The 17,164-nt window shown below is 50.8% G+C and overlaps 8 protein-coding genes across 9 annotated transcripts; 3 read left to right on the plus strand and 5 right to left on the minus strand.

Annotated features, from left to right (window-relative positions):
- Positions 1-474: 474 nt before the first annotated feature.
- Positions 475-2,223, plus strand: L3040_007848 (uncharacterized protein; the record flags this gene model as incomplete). The annotated part of the gene is made up of 1 exon (XM_007295656.1): positions 475-2,223. One exon carries the CDS (start codon positions 475-477, stop codon positions 2,221-2,223), a length of 1,749 nt encoding a protein of 582 aa, XP_007295718.1.
- Positions 2,224-4,313: 2,090 nt separating this feature from the next.
- On the minus strand, positions 4,314-5,383 carry L3040_007849 (uncharacterized protein; the record flags this gene model as incomplete). The annotated part of the gene is made up of 4 exons (XM_066154728.1): positions 4,314-4,386; positions 4,469-4,729; positions 4,809-5,016; positions 5,077-5,383. The coding sequence occupies 4 exons, from the start codon at positions 5,381-5,383 to the stop codon at positions 4,314-4,316; spliced, it is 849 nt and encodes a 282-aa protein (XP_066010630.1).
- A 3,110-nt stretch (positions 5,384-8,493) lies between these two features.
- L3040_007850 (uncharacterized protein) lies at positions 8,494-9,742 on the minus strand (the record flags this gene model as incomplete). The annotated part of the gene is made up of 2 exons (XM_007295654.1): positions 8,494-9,266; positions 9,481-9,742. The coding sequence occupies 2 exons, from the start codon at positions 9,740-9,742 to the stop codon at positions 8,494-8,496; spliced, it is 1,035 nt and encodes a 344-aa protein (XP_007295716.1).
- A 385-nt stretch (positions 9,743-10,127) lies between these two features.
- L3040_007851 (uncharacterized protein) lies at positions 10,128-11,092 on the plus strand (the record flags this gene model as incomplete). Of its 2 annotated transcripts, none has more annotated exons than XM_066154729.1 (4): positions 10,128-10,800; positions 10,850-10,885; positions 10,952-11,003; positions 11,053-11,092. In XM_066154729.1, 4 exons carry the CDS (start codon positions 10,128-10,130, stop codon positions 11,090-11,092), a joined length of 801 nt encoding a protein of 266 aa, XP_066010631.1. The 2 variants fall into 2 exon arrangements, with proteins under 2 accessions (XP_066010631.1, XP_066010632.1); XM_066154730.1 differs by having other exon boundaries at positions 10,952-10,997.
- Positions 11,093-11,504: 412 nt separating this feature from the next.
- L3040_007852 (mitochondrial 54S ribosomal protein bL34m) lies at positions 11,505-12,039 on the minus strand (the record flags this gene model as incomplete). Its single annotated transcript, XM_007295652.1, has 2 exons — positions 11,505-11,850; positions 11,939-12,039. The coding sequence occupies 2 exons, from the start codon at positions 12,037-12,039 to the stop codon at positions 11,505-11,507; spliced, it is 447 nt and encodes a 148-aa protein (XP_007295714.1).
- Positions 12,040-12,355: 316 nt separating this feature from the next.
- L3040_007853 (uncharacterized protein) lies at positions 12,356-12,961 on the plus strand (the record flags this gene model as incomplete). Its single annotated transcript, XM_007295651.1, has 1 exon — positions 12,356-12,961. The coding sequence occupies one exon, from the start codon at positions 12,356-12,358 to the stop codon at positions 12,959-12,961; it is 606 nt and encodes a 201-aa protein (XP_007295713.1).
- Positions 12,962-13,035: 74 nt separating this feature from the next.
- Positions 13,036-14,569, minus strand: L3040_007854 (uncharacterized protein; the record flags this gene model as incomplete). Its single annotated transcript, XM_007295650.1, has 4 exons — positions 13,036-13,467; positions 13,516-14,262; positions 14,312-14,494; positions 14,555-14,569. The coding sequence occupies 4 exons, from the start codon at positions 14,567-14,569 to the stop codon at positions 13,036-13,038; spliced, it is 1,377 nt and encodes a 458-aa protein (XP_007295712.1).
- A 590-nt stretch (positions 14,570-15,159) lies between these two features.
- L3040_007855 (uncharacterized protein) lies at positions 15,160-17,045 on the minus strand (the record flags this gene model as incomplete). Its single annotated transcript, XM_007295649.1, has 3 exons — positions 15,160-15,489; positions 15,547-16,799; positions 16,847-17,045. The coding sequence occupies 3 exons, from the start codon at positions 17,043-17,045 to the stop codon at positions 15,160-15,162; spliced, it is 1,782 nt and encodes a 593-aa protein (XP_007295711.1).
- Between the last annotated feature and the right edge of the window lie 119 nt (positions 17,046-17,164).

The raw sequence follows: 17,164 nt of genomic DNA on the forward strand, positions 1-17,164 counted from the left end.
AATATTCTCTATGAAATGATTGAAGACTAGGGTTCGTCATTTGCGATGTGTTTTTATCTATTTATTAGCTTACCTTTCTTTACCCGCAACAACCAACTGTCTCAACAGTCAATATTTCGTGTCGACTTATTTTTTGGGGGGGGTTCATTATGTAGATCATTATCTAGACACATATATGTACAAACCGACGAAAATTCGCGAAATAGCAGTGTACAGCTATAAATCCGTCTCGGTCACGATAGTAGGATTACAAGGCCCTTTGGGACCCTGTGAATGACAGTCTTAAGCGGATATGGCTTAAGAATTAGTATCAATATCATATTTCTGTATATATCTGTTGCTGTAAATAAGGTAGCTGTCGCTGGTTTACAAACCTCTGATCCGGTACGATAGCGACCCTACCTAGGCTCTCCTCTTCTTATCAATCTCCGAGGTACAACATCAGCGGCCATCAACAACTTCAATAACAGCAACATGAACATCAACAACAACATCGCTTCGGCCACCCTTGTGCCACAACCGCAACCTCAACCCCAATCCCAACCTCGCTCAGCCGCACTCCCCGCTCCCGACGGGTCCTCTTACTACGACCTGGGCTCTTTCACCCGCCGCATTCGCACCACCAGCCTCCACGCGCAAACATGGTTTTCCCGCGGCCTTACCTGGTCCTACGGCTTCAACCACGAGGAAGCCGCCTCCTGCTTCGAGCAGGCCCTGGCCCACGATGCCGATTGTACCATGGCCCACTGGGGGCTGGCCTACGCGCTGGGACCGAATTACAATAAGCCGTGGGAGGCTTTCGACGACAAGGAGCTGCGTTCAACACTGGAGCGCGGGAGACAGGCAGCGGAGAGAGCGCTGGAGACGGCGGCAACGCCTGTGGAGCGCGCGCTGAGTGAGGCCTTGATACTGCGGTATCCCAGCGCGGAGGTGGAGGGCGCGGAGGCGTGCATGCCGTGGAATGGGGCGTATGCGGATGCGATGAGGCTGGTCTATCAGCAGTTTCCTGCCGATCTGGACGTGGCGGCCTTATTCGCAGATGCCCTCATGAACCAGACGCCCTGGGCGCTATGGGATATCCGAACCGGCGAGCCAGCTGCTGATGCAAAGACCCTCGAGGCGCGAGCTGTCCTGGAGAAAGCGCTGGAGCAGGAAGGGGCGCGTAGACACCCTGGCCTGTTGCACCTGTACATCCATCTCATGGAGATGTCGAATACGCCCGAAGTCGCCCTCCCAGCAGCAGACGACCTGCGCGGCTTGGTTCCAGACGCGGGCCACCTCAACCATATGCCTACACATATCGATATCCTCTGTGGCCACTACCAGAAAGCCATGGCGTCAAATTTGGAAGCTATACGCGCAGACCAGAAGTTCCTGGTGCGAGCTGGGGCCGTGAACTTCTACTCTCTCTATCGATCCCACAATTATCATTTCAGAATCTATGCGGCGATGTTTGCTGGGCAGTCAGAGGTGGCAATTACGACGGCCGCGCAGCTGGAAGCCTCGCTGTGGGAAGGGTTGCTGCGGACTGAGTCGCCCCCTATGGCGGACTGGTTGGAAGGGTTTCTCTCCATGCGAGTGCATGCCTTAATACGGTTCGGACGATGGCAGAATATCCTCAACTTGGAGATTCCGAAGGACCCAGTTCTGTATTGCGTGACTACGGCCATGCATCACTATGCCAAAGGCGTTGCGTTGGCCGCGACAGCACGGCTGGAAGAAGCAGAGGAAGCACGTAGCTTGTTCCTGGAAGCCGTCAAGCGCGTCGCTCCATCGCGGATGCTGTTCAACAACTCCTGTCTCGACATCCTATCGATCGCCCAAGGAATGCTCGACGGCGAACTCGAGTACCGCCGCGGGAACGTCTCGGAAGCATTTTCCCACCTTCAGAATTCTATCGCACTCGAGGAAAGACTTCCGTACGACGAGCCTTGGGGTTGGATGCAACCTATACGACACACCTATGGCGCCCTGCTCCTTGAGCAAGGTCACGTAGAGAGAGCGGCCGAGGTCTACAGCGCTGATCTTGGGTTTGATGATACGCTACCGAGAGCAATGCAACATCCGAATAACGTTTGGGCGCTGCACGGCTACCACGAGTGTCTGGTGAAACTGGGACGTGTAGGTGAAGCGAGGATTGTCGAGCCGCAGTTGAGGCTGGCAATGTTGGTCGCAGATGTGGATATCACGTCTTCTTGTTTCTGCCGGACGAACTGTTGCTGACCTACCAATCGTTCGGCACTCAGCCTAAGTAAATTCCCCAATTCCCCATCTACGGGTACAAGGTCTGAGCACAGTAATGTAAGTATGCGCAGGAAGGATACATCGTTTCCTTTGGTCCCTTGTCAGAAGAGAATTCAAGCTTCACAATCATCACTTGCAACTGGCTAGTGCCAAGCAGAGTCCGTCTGTCAAGGACTGTGTCGGTCACTTCCTCAGTCGTGACAAAAAGGAGTATTGGAAGCAGAGGAGGCTTGTAAACGGATCTCGCCGAGAGAGATGTACAAGTTGATACCGCACACGTTGCGGCTGGGTCATTAATTACCAGCTGGTGGATCCAACGCGGAACATGAACTCGCTGAATTCCTGGTTTAATAAGCAGGTCGGTCGACGTCGGTCGAGATACTCACCGAGGAAACAATTCTGTAAGACGCACCAATTGGATTGGATTTTCTTGATTATAGCAGATAGTGCCCATCAAGATTCACTAGATTTCAGAGCTTCAATCACCATCGATTGATATCAGCAAGATACCTTGAAAAGTTATCTAATTCAATTTGGATCTCGGTATTAAAGCACGTCCCTATCTGCCTTTCTTCAGTCTTTCAAATTCAGATACATACCTCTGGCAACATCGTGTCCATCCATCCAGACCAACACTCCTCTCCTATCTCTCTTAAGATCCTCTCCTCGTTGACATCCTACCGCGGCGACTAGTAACCTCTCTCTCTGCACCACGGCGCTGCAAGTTCTGCAAGTTCTGCAATTCCATCTCCTCAAGTTTTCCGCACAGCATTCATTTATAATGCTCATATGTAGCCATCACGCCCCGAGGTACGTAAGTCAGCAAGCAAGCAAGCTAGCACTATCCAATCCAATCCGATTCTACCGCCGAGAAGAAAGAACGAGCTGCTGTTAGGTAGTTTCCTATGCTTTGCTTTGCTTCGCTTCTTTCTGCATCCGTGAAAGGAAGGGTGTTAAGGTAACTGGGGTTACGATTTGCTATTGCTATAGGTGGGTAGGTTATGGAGCTAGAGTTCGACTCGGTAGCTCGACTTGTTCGGCGTGGATTGGCAAGAGGAGGAAGAGGAGGAGGAGGAGGAAGAAGAGGAAGGGATAATTCGTTTGTGCTGTCTGTGCTGGCGAAGCGAGTCGTGATGATCTTGCTGGATGGGTAAGGGGAGGGAGTGTGGTCGGGAGGGAATACCTGCTTTTCGCGCGAGGCCAGAGGGTATTGGTATGTATGTATGTATGTATGTATGTATGTATAAATCCCTCCTTCTTCCCCCCCCCCCCCCCCCCCCCCCCCCCCCCCCCAAAAAAAAATAAGAAAAAAAAAATCAAATAAAAATATATACATGTTAATTTCCTCCGAGACGTGATCTGGTTCGCGAATCGGCTACAGAATAACATAAACCTGGGGCTCAATGCTGCTAGTCTTAAGCTGCCCGGAAGGGTTACGAATCGGGACCATTTCAACTACCTAGCTTTGGTCTCAAACCTCGAGGTGCCAACATTCATCCTTGGCGAAGTTCGCTTATTAGCGACGTTTAGTGTTTACTGTACGAATATTCGTTACTATAACTTAAACTTCGTACCTCCTGATATTACGCAATCGTGAAGAGCTTGTGGTCGAGGTATAGAAAGGCCGTTACTTGCTTCCGTCTATGTACTCGCTGATGTAGATGATAATACATGCAAGGCATTTCTTTATCCGTGTGCAAAAAAAAAAAAAAAAAAAAAAAAAAAAAAAATCTAGGAGGTAAATAGACAGATAGACAGTACAGACCTATCAATCAATACTTATTCAGCAAAGGGTTGAAAGAAATCTCCATTTCGTTCTATTCCGACACGATACATAATCAATCGACAATTCCAAGTATCGTTTTCTTCCCCCGCTCTAATACTCTGTTAAAGACATTCACTGATACCACGAAAATTCAAAGCGAAATGAAACACAAACACTATCGATCTATCTATAGCGCTTCGACGACCTTACTCTTGGATCTCGAAAATCAGCTTCGGGATTGATTCCAACTCTATACTGTACTGCACCACTCACGAATGGCCCTCTGCCCGAAGCCAGGTTGTACTCAAGCACGGTATTGGGACCAGAAGTTAGCCATTCTGGTGATCTGATTAGGGGTGAAAGACTCGTAGCACGCGCTGCAGGATTCTAGTTAGCAAGGAAAAGGGACGCGCTCGATGGTGGTTCAAGGTCCGTGTCGTGGGAAGAGAGAACACGTACTCATCCGAGTAGTCCATGTAGTTGTGGATGGAATCAACTCCACCTCCGGCGCAGGAGTCCTGTCCGGTAGGACATCCGTCGGTGAGAACGGCTTGGGGAGGCGTGTCGGCGATGCCGTCTCCGGAGCCGGAGCAGCCGCCCTGGAAGACGTGGTAGAGACCCATCCAGTGGCCGACCTCGTGGGTGGCGGTGCCGCCGAGGTTGTATCGTTCAAAGGTGCCGCCGGGGGTGGTACTGTACAGGATGTTGCAGCCGTCCTCGCTAAATGTTTTTTTCCTGATATTTAGTGCGTGCTACTTCGTGCGGACACCAGGCTCAAGGGTTTCAGATAATCACTCACTAGAAAGCAGTTGAGCCAGTGGCGGCATTGGTAGGGAAGGTGCAGTATCCAAGGTATCCGGAGACGTCGTATTGAAAGTAGAGGTTCAGGGCGCTGTACGATCCTTGGCGCAGAGCGGTCTTCATGGCGATATCATTCCCGTCAGCAGCCCAGACTCTGTTGACAGTCCAGTCCGTGTCCACAAGGTTGAATACGAATCCCGCATCGGCTGTTTTTTGTAGGAGTTAGCTAACTTCCAGAGGGGTGATCGTCCGCCGGTTTAGCTTACTGTAATGCTCGTTCATGACCTCGATTTGTCTGGCGATCTGCGAAGCGGGAACGTATCCTCCAGAGAGGGAAGTTGACCTTGCGACAACGTGGACGTAGGTATCGACGGTGACTGTGGCTCTACGAGAACTTTCGGTCGTGGTCGCGTTGGCCTCGAACTCAACCATCTGACTGACGGCTTGCACGAAATCCGCAGGAGGCTCGACGGTACCGCATCCAGATGGACGCCCAGCACGCGGCTGGGGATGGGCTGTGACAGCTGTCATCGCAGAAGCGAGCAGTGCGGTAAGGAGAGCGATTTGGAACATTATGAGCCGGTGAGATGAGCGAGCCAAGGGTCTAGTGAAGAGAGAGAGGGAGAGAGAGAGAAGAATGTTGAAGCTGGAGAAGAGTGGTTTCTGTTCGAGCCACGGAGAATGTTGACTTACTTATACTTGCACGGTCTCTAAAGATAGGCTCGATAATAGCGGTCCAAAGATGAATAGGGCTGTTGAAATCATGAACTGAGCCGATATCTCTATGGAACCAAACAACCAAGGTATGCACAAAAGGGCCAAGAAGCTCTGAACGGAAGGTACTGCACTTCTTCCATGGTCTTCCCATCGCCTAAACTAGCGCCAAGCCGACTGGAATAGAAACAAGACGAAGAGAGGAGACTTATCGCGTTCAAGCTCAGGAGCCAAGATAAAGTAGTAGCAAGAACAGAGGACGCGAGTAATGCAAAGACAAGAGAGCACAGTCGGTTGGATCTTTGGAAGTGTGTTGTGATAGACCAATCTGTGTTGGATAGACCAATCGATCACCATGATGAGATCTGAGATATAAAACGATATGAATCGGTATACACCAATATACACGCACGTATGTACATCTGGCGTGATAGCGTCAACATCATCTCAGGCTTTTGGGACAGGCGGCAGGCGGCAGGCGACAGGCGCTTTCAAGCCGGCGTCGCAGCAACAGGCAGGTATTTCCAGATATCACCCCCGAAGTCGTAGACCCGTACTGCTAAATACCGGGCAATATGAAATACACTCATCACGCGCTCGCAGTCGCACTCGCCTGCCTAATCATGATTGGGGCTCCGAGGGTTGTGGTTCTAGAAGCTTGGTTTATGGCTCCCTTGAGTCCACCACTGATTAAGAATTCTCCCGCGTCACTCCATTGCTTGACTCGGTAACAAGCTTTACTCGGCAACAAAAGCTTACCTCCGATCTCTACAGATCTGAACTGCGAATCTCGTCTGTGCAGCTTATCTCGGCCATCAGAGTACCTATGCTTCTAGCGCCTTTTACTTATGCTTTATTCAGGTTTGCTCCAGATCTCTCCGAATCTTGCTTATCTGGTAGGCTTTATTCCTTCCCAAACCGGACCCCTGGCTCCTATATAAGCCCAGTCTTATGGAAGAATCGAGTAGGTGAAAGAGGATTGAGTACGGAGAACCATCGGCTCTATTATGCTCCTCGTTTACTTGGCATCAGTCTCAGAGCCATTGTATGTATTATCTGGATGCAAAGGGCATAAGCACTTTTGCTCACTTATGATCTCGACATCTAACACGATAATAGAGTTGATGCTATCTCCCTAGCGCGGTTGCATCCGCTGCTTGAGAGTACCAAGATGTGGGGGGCGGCAATGCCGTGCATGATGCCAAAATTAGGATACCAAGTGTCTCCAGAATAAAAACGTAGACGGAGACTCGAGTCAAGGAAACGCTACTAATTGGCTAGCTGACTCTGTTCTATTTGTTACCTACCTGCTTAATCGATTCTGTCAGGCAAGTAAGTCGGTCCATCTCTTTCGTCTCGACCAAACATATTTCTCTACTACAGACACACTCAAACTTTCAGAATTGTAATGTCTCCCCCAGCTACGCCCGCTCTAGCGATAGGCGGCACAGGCACATAGGGCCTCCCAGTCATGGAAGATAAGAACGAAATGTCACAGTCCTGACCCTCCTCAGCTATACCTGGCCTCAGACCGAATGTATACCATCCGTCCATCCGTATATCCTTACACGCTCCACCTCTTCTCTAGAAGCCACCGAGCTCGCTTAGCTCCCAGGTGTCACTATCCGCGATGGTGGCAGCTACGACGAAAAGCCACCCTACCAGCAGCTTTTGGAAGCGCGACGTGCGCATTCGTCAATACGAGCCGATTCGCTTCGCCATCCGTGATCATGAGAAAGCAGAGACGCACTAGGGAGGGAATCCGGATGTATGAGATCGCACGCACGCGTGAGCGGGTGTCAAGCATTACATATAGGCCGGTCTGATCTTCCTACTCTTCCAGGCTAGCTAGGAGGGTTTGATCCGAAGTACATATACTAGTATAGAAATCTTGACAGTAAAGGGGAAAAAGTAGGGTATCGGAGTTTCACGGCAAACCAGTCGAGGGATCTGATAAGTAAAGTAGTGGTCGTCGGTGCTCATAAGTTGTTTTCCTCCCGTATGGTTTTCTTAAGACTAGACGGATAGAATATCAGCGTGGGAGGCATATCGTGTAACCACTATCCTCAGATAGCACAGTGATACATACATACCCACACACACACATAAGCTCTCAAGAAGTGCCTGGCCATACATGCATGCTAGCTGATCTCTGAAAATCATACGTATAAACCACCGCTTTACTTTGCATTGAGACGAGCTAATAGCGAACGAACAACGAAGTATCAACAACAACACCTTCGCGAATCACAACCTCCAAAAACATATCAGCCAGCTTCCTTCCTCAAGCTTCCCCTAGCGAAAATTTCGTGATAAAGTATACGAGGCTATGCTCCCTTACTGCATGAAGAACCAACTTATTGTTGACCCTCGGATGAATTCCTATCAATCAACGACAGGAGTTCCACCGAGGCTTCAAGACCGTCCATCCACCGCGAAGCTCACTACTATAACTCCAATCCGTAGAACCGCTTTGATTTCACTTACTACGTCGCCCACTCCAGAAGACCTACGTTAAGCTCATTCCTCATCCCTCATTCCTTCAAACCTCTCAGCGATAGCAAACGCAACGCAACGCAACGCAAAACTTATATATCTATCATATCAGATCATATCATATCCGCGTCCATATGCCTTCTTTACTTTCCAAAGCCCTCTCTCCGCAAACCTCCAGGAACAGGGTACTGTCACAGCCAGCCAGCCTCGATTCTTGAGGTGGGTAGAGGGGCTTCGACAGGTCTGTTTGAGTGACTTTGATAACTTTGATAATGATTATGATATTGGTCATGATAGTGACTTTTAGAGAAGAGCAGCAAACTAAGTGTTGCTCCTAGGTACGTACGAAGGCCATACTCTGATAACTGTCAAACGAAATGGAAGAAAAGCACGAAAAAAGAACTCCACGCCCTAGGTCCACACGAGTAACATCATCAAGCGGTGCCTAGATATTTTCACAAGGAGTCGATTTCTCAGACTGATGATATTTTCTGCACCTTCTGAAAACGGCCTTGCATCCAGCAGCGGTACATCTTCAGCTGTTTGGCTCTGTTGACAAGCAGTCTCCTGTCAACACCCAGCTTCAGAACTTCAAATCCAGTACTTGGTAACGCGTCTGAAGAGCCTTCTTCGTCAGCGCCTTTGCCAGTCCAGATCTTGATCAACTCGTCCTTCTCGAAGAAGTATACCCGTGTTCCGTCGCCTCGAATATAAAAATTCTCCTCCAGGTAGCGACCCTTCTTGAAGCGCACTTGAGCTAGATCACCCCGGCCATAGTCTCGGAAGAGCACTTGGCCTCCGGGCTTCAGCAAGCGGAAGGTATTGTGTACGGCTTGTTTCCACTGTAGCGGCGACAGGGCAGAAAAGATGAAGATCATGATGACCAGATCGACAGACTCCTCTCCAAGGTCGGGAGGTAGCTCCTCGCTGGCAGCATCCCAGACATCCGCTTGTATGTTCGTGGAGACATAGGCCTCATTCTCACGTATCACTTCCACTGCCTTTTTGGAGAAATCGCATGCATGTATTTTGAGATGGGGATTTTGATTATGGGCTAGGATAGGAAATGCCGTGTTCCCAGCACCGGCACCAACCTCGAGGAGTGTTATTGGACCTGCATCGATCTTGGTAATCTCAGCGAGGATGGGAAATTCTTGTTGGAGCCATTTGCGGTCCTTGAAGAAATTCGCCGTGTTGTTCTTGTAGAAGTTGTTCCACCACTTTGCAGGTTCCGAGTTGAATCTGTCTTTTTCACAAATCGGTCAGCTAGGCCCTAAACTACGAATAGGTGAGAGAGGGAGTGTGGTTGTTTTGCAAATCAGATAGGAGCGAAAGACATTGCTGAATTTGTATCGTTCATGGACCGAGGTCTCAGATGAACTATGCATTGATTGTTTGTTCATCAGGATGCGGGAGGGAGGACTCCAAGCGAGGAAAGAGGTGGACATGGAAGGGCTTACTTTTGTCAAAATCGGAGACGGGCGACTCTCGCTGCTTGGCATATTGCAATTCTGCATATTCCTTGTAAGTCTCGTCAGCTTCAACATGGTCCCAGGCATTAAATTCGAAGACGTTGTCTTGTTCGCTAAGCAGACGAGAGCCAAACTGGAAGGGATCGCTCCTCTTCAAGTTTTTCTCAGGATCGTGGGACAGATGTGGAGGGGTCTGGTCCTGGGCACCATCTGCAGTAGCTATCGACAAATCTTTCGCAGCCAGAGCCATTGCGGTCTTCTTTGGTCAATATTGGAAATAGTGAATGTGTAAGGGAAGAGGTTGAAGAGAGAGAAAAAACTCGGATCGAGATGGAAGCTTTATGCGCGGAACTAGTGATTAGCGCAGGGCGGTGACCCAGTGGGCAGAAAATTGACAAGGCTGGGCTTGGCTGGGCTTGGCTGGGCCGACGGGCTAGGCCGAACACATTCCATGACCTCACGATATATATTCCAGGGCAACTAAGGATCTTAAAAAATACTCGAAGGACTCTAGGGAGTTGCTTCCATTGCTTGTCGAAATGAGATACTTTCTCTCATAACGTTTTACTTTCAATCAGCTTTTCTTTCCCTTTCACTCACGCAATCGCTCCCATCTCACACCTCAGTACGTCGCCATGTCGAAAACCCTTCTACAGACTGCCCGGCCAGCTTCAACTCTCTGTTCCTTGAAGCCAACTGCTCGACGGAGCTTCATAACACTGCCCGGAACCGAAGTGCAAAGCCTCAAAGCGACACGGATTCTTCCCTACAAATCCTCTAGTCTCTACACGCTCATCGCCGACGTCGACAGTTATTCCAGCTTCCTCCCCTACTGTCAAGGCTCGAGAGTTACAAAGTGGTCCGACCCAGACAAGAATGGCAAGCGCTGGCCCTCGGAGGCAGATCTGAAGGTCGGATGGGGTGGATACGAGGAGACCTTCACTTCAAGGCTCTTCTGCGTGCCCGGCTCGACGGTGGAAGCTCTCGGGGGAGAAGCCACCACATCTTTGTCCAGGGGGGATCTCGAACACCACGCGGCAACGATGGACGCCCCGGCAATCGCCAGTAGCATATTCCAGTCTATGCGCACGGTATGGATGCTGCGACCTTTTCATTACAAGCCACCCTCGGGCCGACCGCAGACGGACACGGCTGAGCATCCGGCGAGGGATCGGACAGAGGTCCACTTGAAGATCGATTTCCAGTTCTCCAATCCCATATACGCTGCGTTGAGCAAGGCTGTTGCGCCTAAAGTTGCCGGAATCATGATCGAAGCGTTTGAGTTACGGGCGAGGAGGATATTAGACGGTCCTGGAACGGCTGTCCAGGAGAAGGATTCATTAGAACATGCATTCAGTGCTGGGAAGAAGATTGGCGCATAATGGAAGAGCTGGTAAGGGGCTCGGATTGAAAATGTACAAGATGTACATTGTAGAAGCTCACGCCGTAGACAACCCAGATATGCATCAGTACTTATTCGCGCATCTCGCGAGCAGCCTTGTCAGGTACATGTAGGTTACGAAGGACCTCAAGTGCAGCCAAGTCTAACAGAATACTAAGTAGTCAATTGCTCTCATGTGAGACGCATGTGGATCTGTGATGACCTCCCACGAAGCAGTAACTCCCGAGGAAAAGTTCCTTGCGCGAAATAAATGTATCGATTCATCTCTCAGAACGACCGGCAATCCACGCCCCTTGGGCCACAAGGACAAAACACAGGCCCTTATCGAATATGATCTCCTTTCTCCCTACGTTGTCTCCCAATCGTTTTCCAGGTAAATTTACAAAGGGCTGGCGCCCTGCAGCGTGGTGGTGCAGACAGCCACGTTACTAGAGCCCCAATTCCCAACTGAACTGATACGCGGTTCCTATCCATCAATTCCCATTCATTCATGCCCGAGCTACCGCGACACATACTCATACACACTCTCGTCACCTCCAACCCAATCAATATACACCTCCCTCCCCCTCCACTCCCCCCGATCTCAATACACAAGCCCAACCCATCCATCCTAATGACTCAACGTCGTCCTCCCCTTCGCCTTCCTCCTCTTCAGCAACGCCCTCCCCTTCCTCGTCTTAACCCGACTCAAGAACCCGTGTCTCCGCTTGCGCACAAAATGACTCGGGTCAAAGGTATCCCGCGGGCCGCAGCGGATCTGGATGCTGCCGAGGGCGGGGTGAGCTGAGATCTTAGGGAGGAGATCCAGGATCGCGCAGCCGGAGGGAGAGGTAGAGGTAGAGGAGGAGGAGGCGGGCGCTAGCGGCGTGGAGAGGAGGGCAGATGGTGATGGACGGAAGGCGATGGAGGGGGGGAGGAGACTCGGGCGTGAGGGACCGTGGAAGGAGGTGAGTGTTCTGATGGGGGAAATGTTACTAACTTCAGCTGGGCATGAAGGGGTATGAGGGGGGGGGGGGCTATTGAGATAGGTAGTTAGGTAGGTACCTTTTGAGTGGAGCCTGGATGGCCGAATTTTGTGTACTTTGTGATATTGACGCGGGCTTGAGGACGGTAGCGAGCCCTCGAGGGCAGCGTAAACACAGCATCTTGCTCGGTTGAATGTGCGCGGCGGGTTGGCCGGGGAGACAGTGAAACCTTTACAGTGTACGTTATGTTCATGCTGTCGACGATTAAGCTCAAGCTCAAAAAAAAGGGTGCTAGCGGCCGCTCCTCCCCCCCAAAAGAAAACAGTTTATTTTCTTGTAGTACTTGGTATGTAACAACTTCCAGCGCGGGTACCTACATTGACTCTACCAAATCGACTCTACTAGAATTTTAATTGCCCTCCTTCATAAAAGACTGCTACATCAAAACACCCAGCTGGACAAAGGGCTTTGTTGAGCCTTAGAAAACCCAAACACCATGTCCGCCTTCCCCCCCCAGCGGACGGTAGCCTCGATGCCCGTCTCCCAAAACATCGCGCTCAAGTACCTCTCAACCTACCTCGAAGCAGCAAAGAGCTCCCCGCACCTCCTCCCCAACGCCCGCCTCGAGCCGTCCGGGCCGACCGCCGGATCCAGCAACGCCAGCATCACGATTCACAACCTGCAGCGGGTCGAGGCCGGTCTGAGGGGAGAGAGGCTGGGCCCGGCCGTGGAGCTGGAGGAGAACAATGTCCCGATCGCAGATGGGATGGATGATGGGACGAACAAGGGAGAGGGCAATGTGGAGGGGGAGGGGTGGGTGAATCTAGCTGAATATCAGAGGGATCAGAGCGTTGAAGGTGGCACTGCCGGGGACAACCCCACGGCTGAGGAAATGGACTCAGATCTGGAAGCCGGCAACGAGAAGCGCGGGAAGGATGAGGGTGAAGCTGCAGCGTACGGCGCCATGGTGTCTGGAGCTGGCGAGGAGGGGCAGAAAGTAATTGACAAGAAAGCACGAAAAGCCGAGAAGAAAGCCAGGTTGAAGGAGGAGAAGAGGGATAGATCACGTAAGAGGGCTGCAAAGAGCGAGCATTCGGTCTAACCCCGGTGGAAATGATCACGATTCCCGGCCAATCCATCGAGAGTTGGAAATTACATCCATTCCGTGCCTATAATCTACAATTCCCTTCCAGAGGCCTTCGATGCCTTCTCGTCAATTTTCACCGAATCATCATCCACCACTTTCGTTTCGCCATACCAACCCAAGGCTCCCAGTCGCTCCGACAGAATCGGGTGGGAGAAGTGGTAGCTGGCATACATCCAATCGGCATCCATCGTGCTCAGATTCTGGATCTGGAGCTTAATCAAGGAACGGGCCAACTCGGTCGTGTAGCCGAGCTTGACGGCGAAACCATCGGCCTCAAATTCGTACTTGCGGCTCAGGATGTTCATCAGGAGCTTGATAACTGTGTCCATGGGAGCAAGCACATCTGAGAAAAGGATGAAGCCAACGATTATGGGAAACTCCTTGTGGAATCCAAATGATTGGTAGAGGGAGTGGTTGTTGATGAAGACGGAGAAGAGCGCAAAGATGTAGAAAAAGTGGGCCTGCAAATGTCAATAAGATGCCTTCTGCTGCCGTGCTCTGAAACATACCTGTGAAATTCCAAAGAGTCTAGTTGTATGGCCGAGACTCCAGTGACCCAACTCGTGAGCAAGAACGGCGACGACTTCCTGCGTCTCGCTCTTCTCGATGAGGGTGTCGTAAATTACAATATGCTTCTTCCACGGCATGCCGAAGAAGTATGCATTGCTGTGAGCACTTCTCTTACTGCCGTCAATGACATAAAGCTCGTGAAGTGGGAAGTTGAGTTGCTTCGCCAGCCCTTCGACGCCAGCCTTCAGGTCACCCGGTGGGAGTGGAGACAGCTTGTTGAACAGAGGCAAGATCGTGACGGGGTAGATGGTAATCATGAAGACCTGCAGACCAGCACCAAATACCCAGAGGTAGAAGAAGAAATTGTTGCCCGTCTTCTGGATGATCGAGAGGAAAGCAGCCAGAATGGGAGGGGCCAGAATGCAGGTTAGCATTTGAGACTTCAACATGTCCATGACGAAAAGCTTAGGAGTCTGCTTGTTGAAGCCAAACTTCTCCTCGAGGACGAATGTCTGGTAGACCGAGGTGGGAATGGACACGACTTGCTGAAAGGCGATGAATGCAATGATGAAGAGGATCGACTGGCTGATTTCACCGCTGAATCGAGCCGGGGCGAATCGAAGAATCCACGAGCCAGTCAGGGCCCAAAGTTTCGGGAGGAGATCGTAGTGGATGACTGCCGTGTTCGTAATTTGTCCGTAGAGACCGCTAGAGAGACTGAACCTTGCCTTTGCCCGTCCGTAGGCCTGCGTCTTGTCAGCCGTGTTTGTTGACTTGCAGCGCAGGGCGACATACCTGACTCTTGTCATAGACCTCTTGTGACACTTCCTTTTGCAGAGCTTTAGGCGGCCGTGTTTGTTTGAGTACTTGGTATTGGCGCAGAGAAAGAAAGGCTTCGAAGGCATATTGCGCAAGGGAGAAGCCGATGATGAGCTTCTTCCATGGAAACTGTGGCCTGTCGAGAAGGCGGGCAAGACGCTGCATTGCTGTCAGTCTAGTTTCTTTCTGCGAGGAGTATTTGGCCCTGTTGTAGCGCACCTGAAGAAAGTCCATCTTTGCGATCACGGAGAAGAGGGACGAGTATGTGGGAGAAAAAGAAAAGAATGAAATCTCTCGGAGATGTTGAAGTTATATGTACATGTACCGCACCCACGGAAAACGATCTGTCTTCAAGGCGGCGGTCGGACTCCCAGGAATAGCCGCGGTCCTGGGCGCTTTGTTTCGTTTCAAGTCACGGCTCTCGGTAAGGGTTCAGCAGTCGACTTAGAGCTCATGGTAGCTAGCTACCTACCACAACATCCCCTACCAATCGGCGACAGAAAGAATCAATTTCCCAGTTGCTATTAAGTATGTAGACGAAGCAGGTAATAGCTTGCAAGAGGGAAAGCATGCTCGTATAAGCTTCCGGGCGCTCTCCGAAAAATCATATATCCTGCTTAATGCCACTGTTGATTCTAATAGCGCTGAGAAGAGTCGACCAGACTGCTGAATGCCCTGTGCTGCGTATACAAAGAACAATAAGAGACGGAGATCTCACACCACAATAGCCCTTTCCATATCAAACACATAGTACATATATATATTTCATACATAACCCGACGCTGCCGGGTGTGCTTTTCGCACGCTGCCTGCCCTCCTCCTCTTCAAGTCTCGACCGGCAACGGCGGAAACAGACCATCCCAAGCACAGCGTCCCGGTGGAATAATCGCAATTCCGTAAGAGTCGTCAGCTCCAAAACTCGCATCGCTGAACGTCCGTCGTGAAACATCTACACCTATCATGTCAAGCAGCTGTGCCGCCTTCGATGGCATATACGGCTGCAAGAGGATGCCCACAATCCGGATAGCCTCTGCGCAGTGGTATACCGTGGAGTCAATCTGGGCCTGGGTGGCTTCGCCGCTGCCCTCGTCTAGTCCGTTACCGAGTGATTTTACAAGAGCCCACGGCTGCTGAAACTGGAGGTAAGTATTTGTCTGAGGGGTTATCAATCAGCATTGCAAGTACGTCCACAGTGGTGGAAGCTTCTCTACCTTATACACCGCATCCATGATGATCTGCAGCGCGGCTCCGGGAATCAACTGCTCCATCTTTGCATTGGCCGCTTCGCTTAAAGATTCTAACATTTCTATCTGATCTCTGGTGCTTTGATTCGGAACTCCAAGTTTCCCTTCTTTCGCACGTTGGACTGCTTGGGACACACTCCAGATTTTGGGTCTGGTGATCCTGCTCACGAGGTTGCCCAGTCCACCTTGGAGACCTTTCTTGTACCTCTCGATGATGAAATCGTTTCCATAGTCCGCATCGTTAGTAATGCCGCCATCATGGGCAAGGTAGTATCGCATTACCTCTACCCCAAACCGATCCATTGCGAAAAACGGATTGACTACATTGCCAGTGGATTTGGCCATTTTCTGGTGGTTGAGCGTCCAGTGTGCATGGGTGAGAATCTGTTTGGGAGGTGAGATATCGAGAGCGAGAAGGAAAGCGGGCCAGTAAATACAGTGAAATCGCACAATATCTTTGCCAATCACTTGCACGTCTGCGGGCCAGCCTAGGGCGTTCTCCTTCCCAGGAGCCCATGGGTACCCAGCTTTGGTAATGTAGTTGACTAGCGCATCCAGCCAAACGTAGATCGTCTGGCTTTCATCTTCTGGTACTGGAATTCCCCAAGTCAACCTTTCAACAGGCCTTGACACTGACAGGTCATCCAAACCTGCCGAAACCCATTTGACAACATCCGTCATGCGGGAAGCAGGGACGACGAACTTAGGATTTGCTTTGTAAAATTCCAGGAGCCGGTCTTGAAACACGGACAGCCTGAAATGATAGTTCTTTTCAGAGGTCCACTCGACTTCCTTCCCAGTTTCCTGCGACGCCATGAAGGTACGGCCTGTAAATGGGTCCAGTCTCTTCTCTATCGTTGATTCCGGATAGTAAGTTTCATCACTGACACAATACCAGCCTTCGTGCTTGGACTCGTATATGTATTCTCTCTCCTTCAACATCTGCCAGAAGTACTGAACCGCCTCTCTGTGATCCGAGTCGGTGGTCCTAACAAAATGGTCATTGGATAGCCCAGCACGTTTTACCAAGGACTGAAAAGTCTCAGCGGTCAAATCGCAGAACTCTTTTGGCGGGGTCTGGGCTTGCTGGGCAGCTTGCTGTATTTTCATGCCGTGTTCGTCGGTTCCAGTACAGAGAATAGCTTTCTTTCCCCTCAGGACTTGCCATCTCTTGAGAATATCCGTGAGGACCATGGTGTAGAGATGACCGACATGTGGAGCTGTAGGGAGAGTCAGCAAAGGCATAGGTTGAGGACTGGGCTCCTACCAGCATTAACATAGAAGATTGGAGTTGTAACATAGTAAGGCTTTTCCAGCAGTCGCCCGCTTGTTGAGAATCGCGCCACAGAATGCGGTTTCGCTCTACAAGAGCTGCAGACCCATTGAGGTCTCCATTGCACTGCGATTCTTGCCTGCAATAATCGGTGCCGCGCAGCAGGGAGAGGGAGAAACTTCCGCGTATTCATGGTCGGCCGGTCTGGCTGGATCTCGAAATTTGGTGGTGGAGTTCAGGTTCTTAGAGCCAGCGGCATTTGCGGCCGACAAAGCCGCTTTTGTCAGCCTTGCATTGGACTCGGCTGGATTG

The sequence above is a fragment of the Drepanopeziza brunnea genome (genome assembly GCF_022702325.1).
Source record: "Drepanopeziza brunnea f. sp. 'multigermtubi' strain 214-2 chromosome Unknown ctg14, whole genome shotgun sequence".
NCBI lineage: Eukaryota > Fungi > Ascomycota > Leotiomycetes > Helotiales > Drepanopezizaceae > Drepanopeziza > Drepanopeziza brunnea.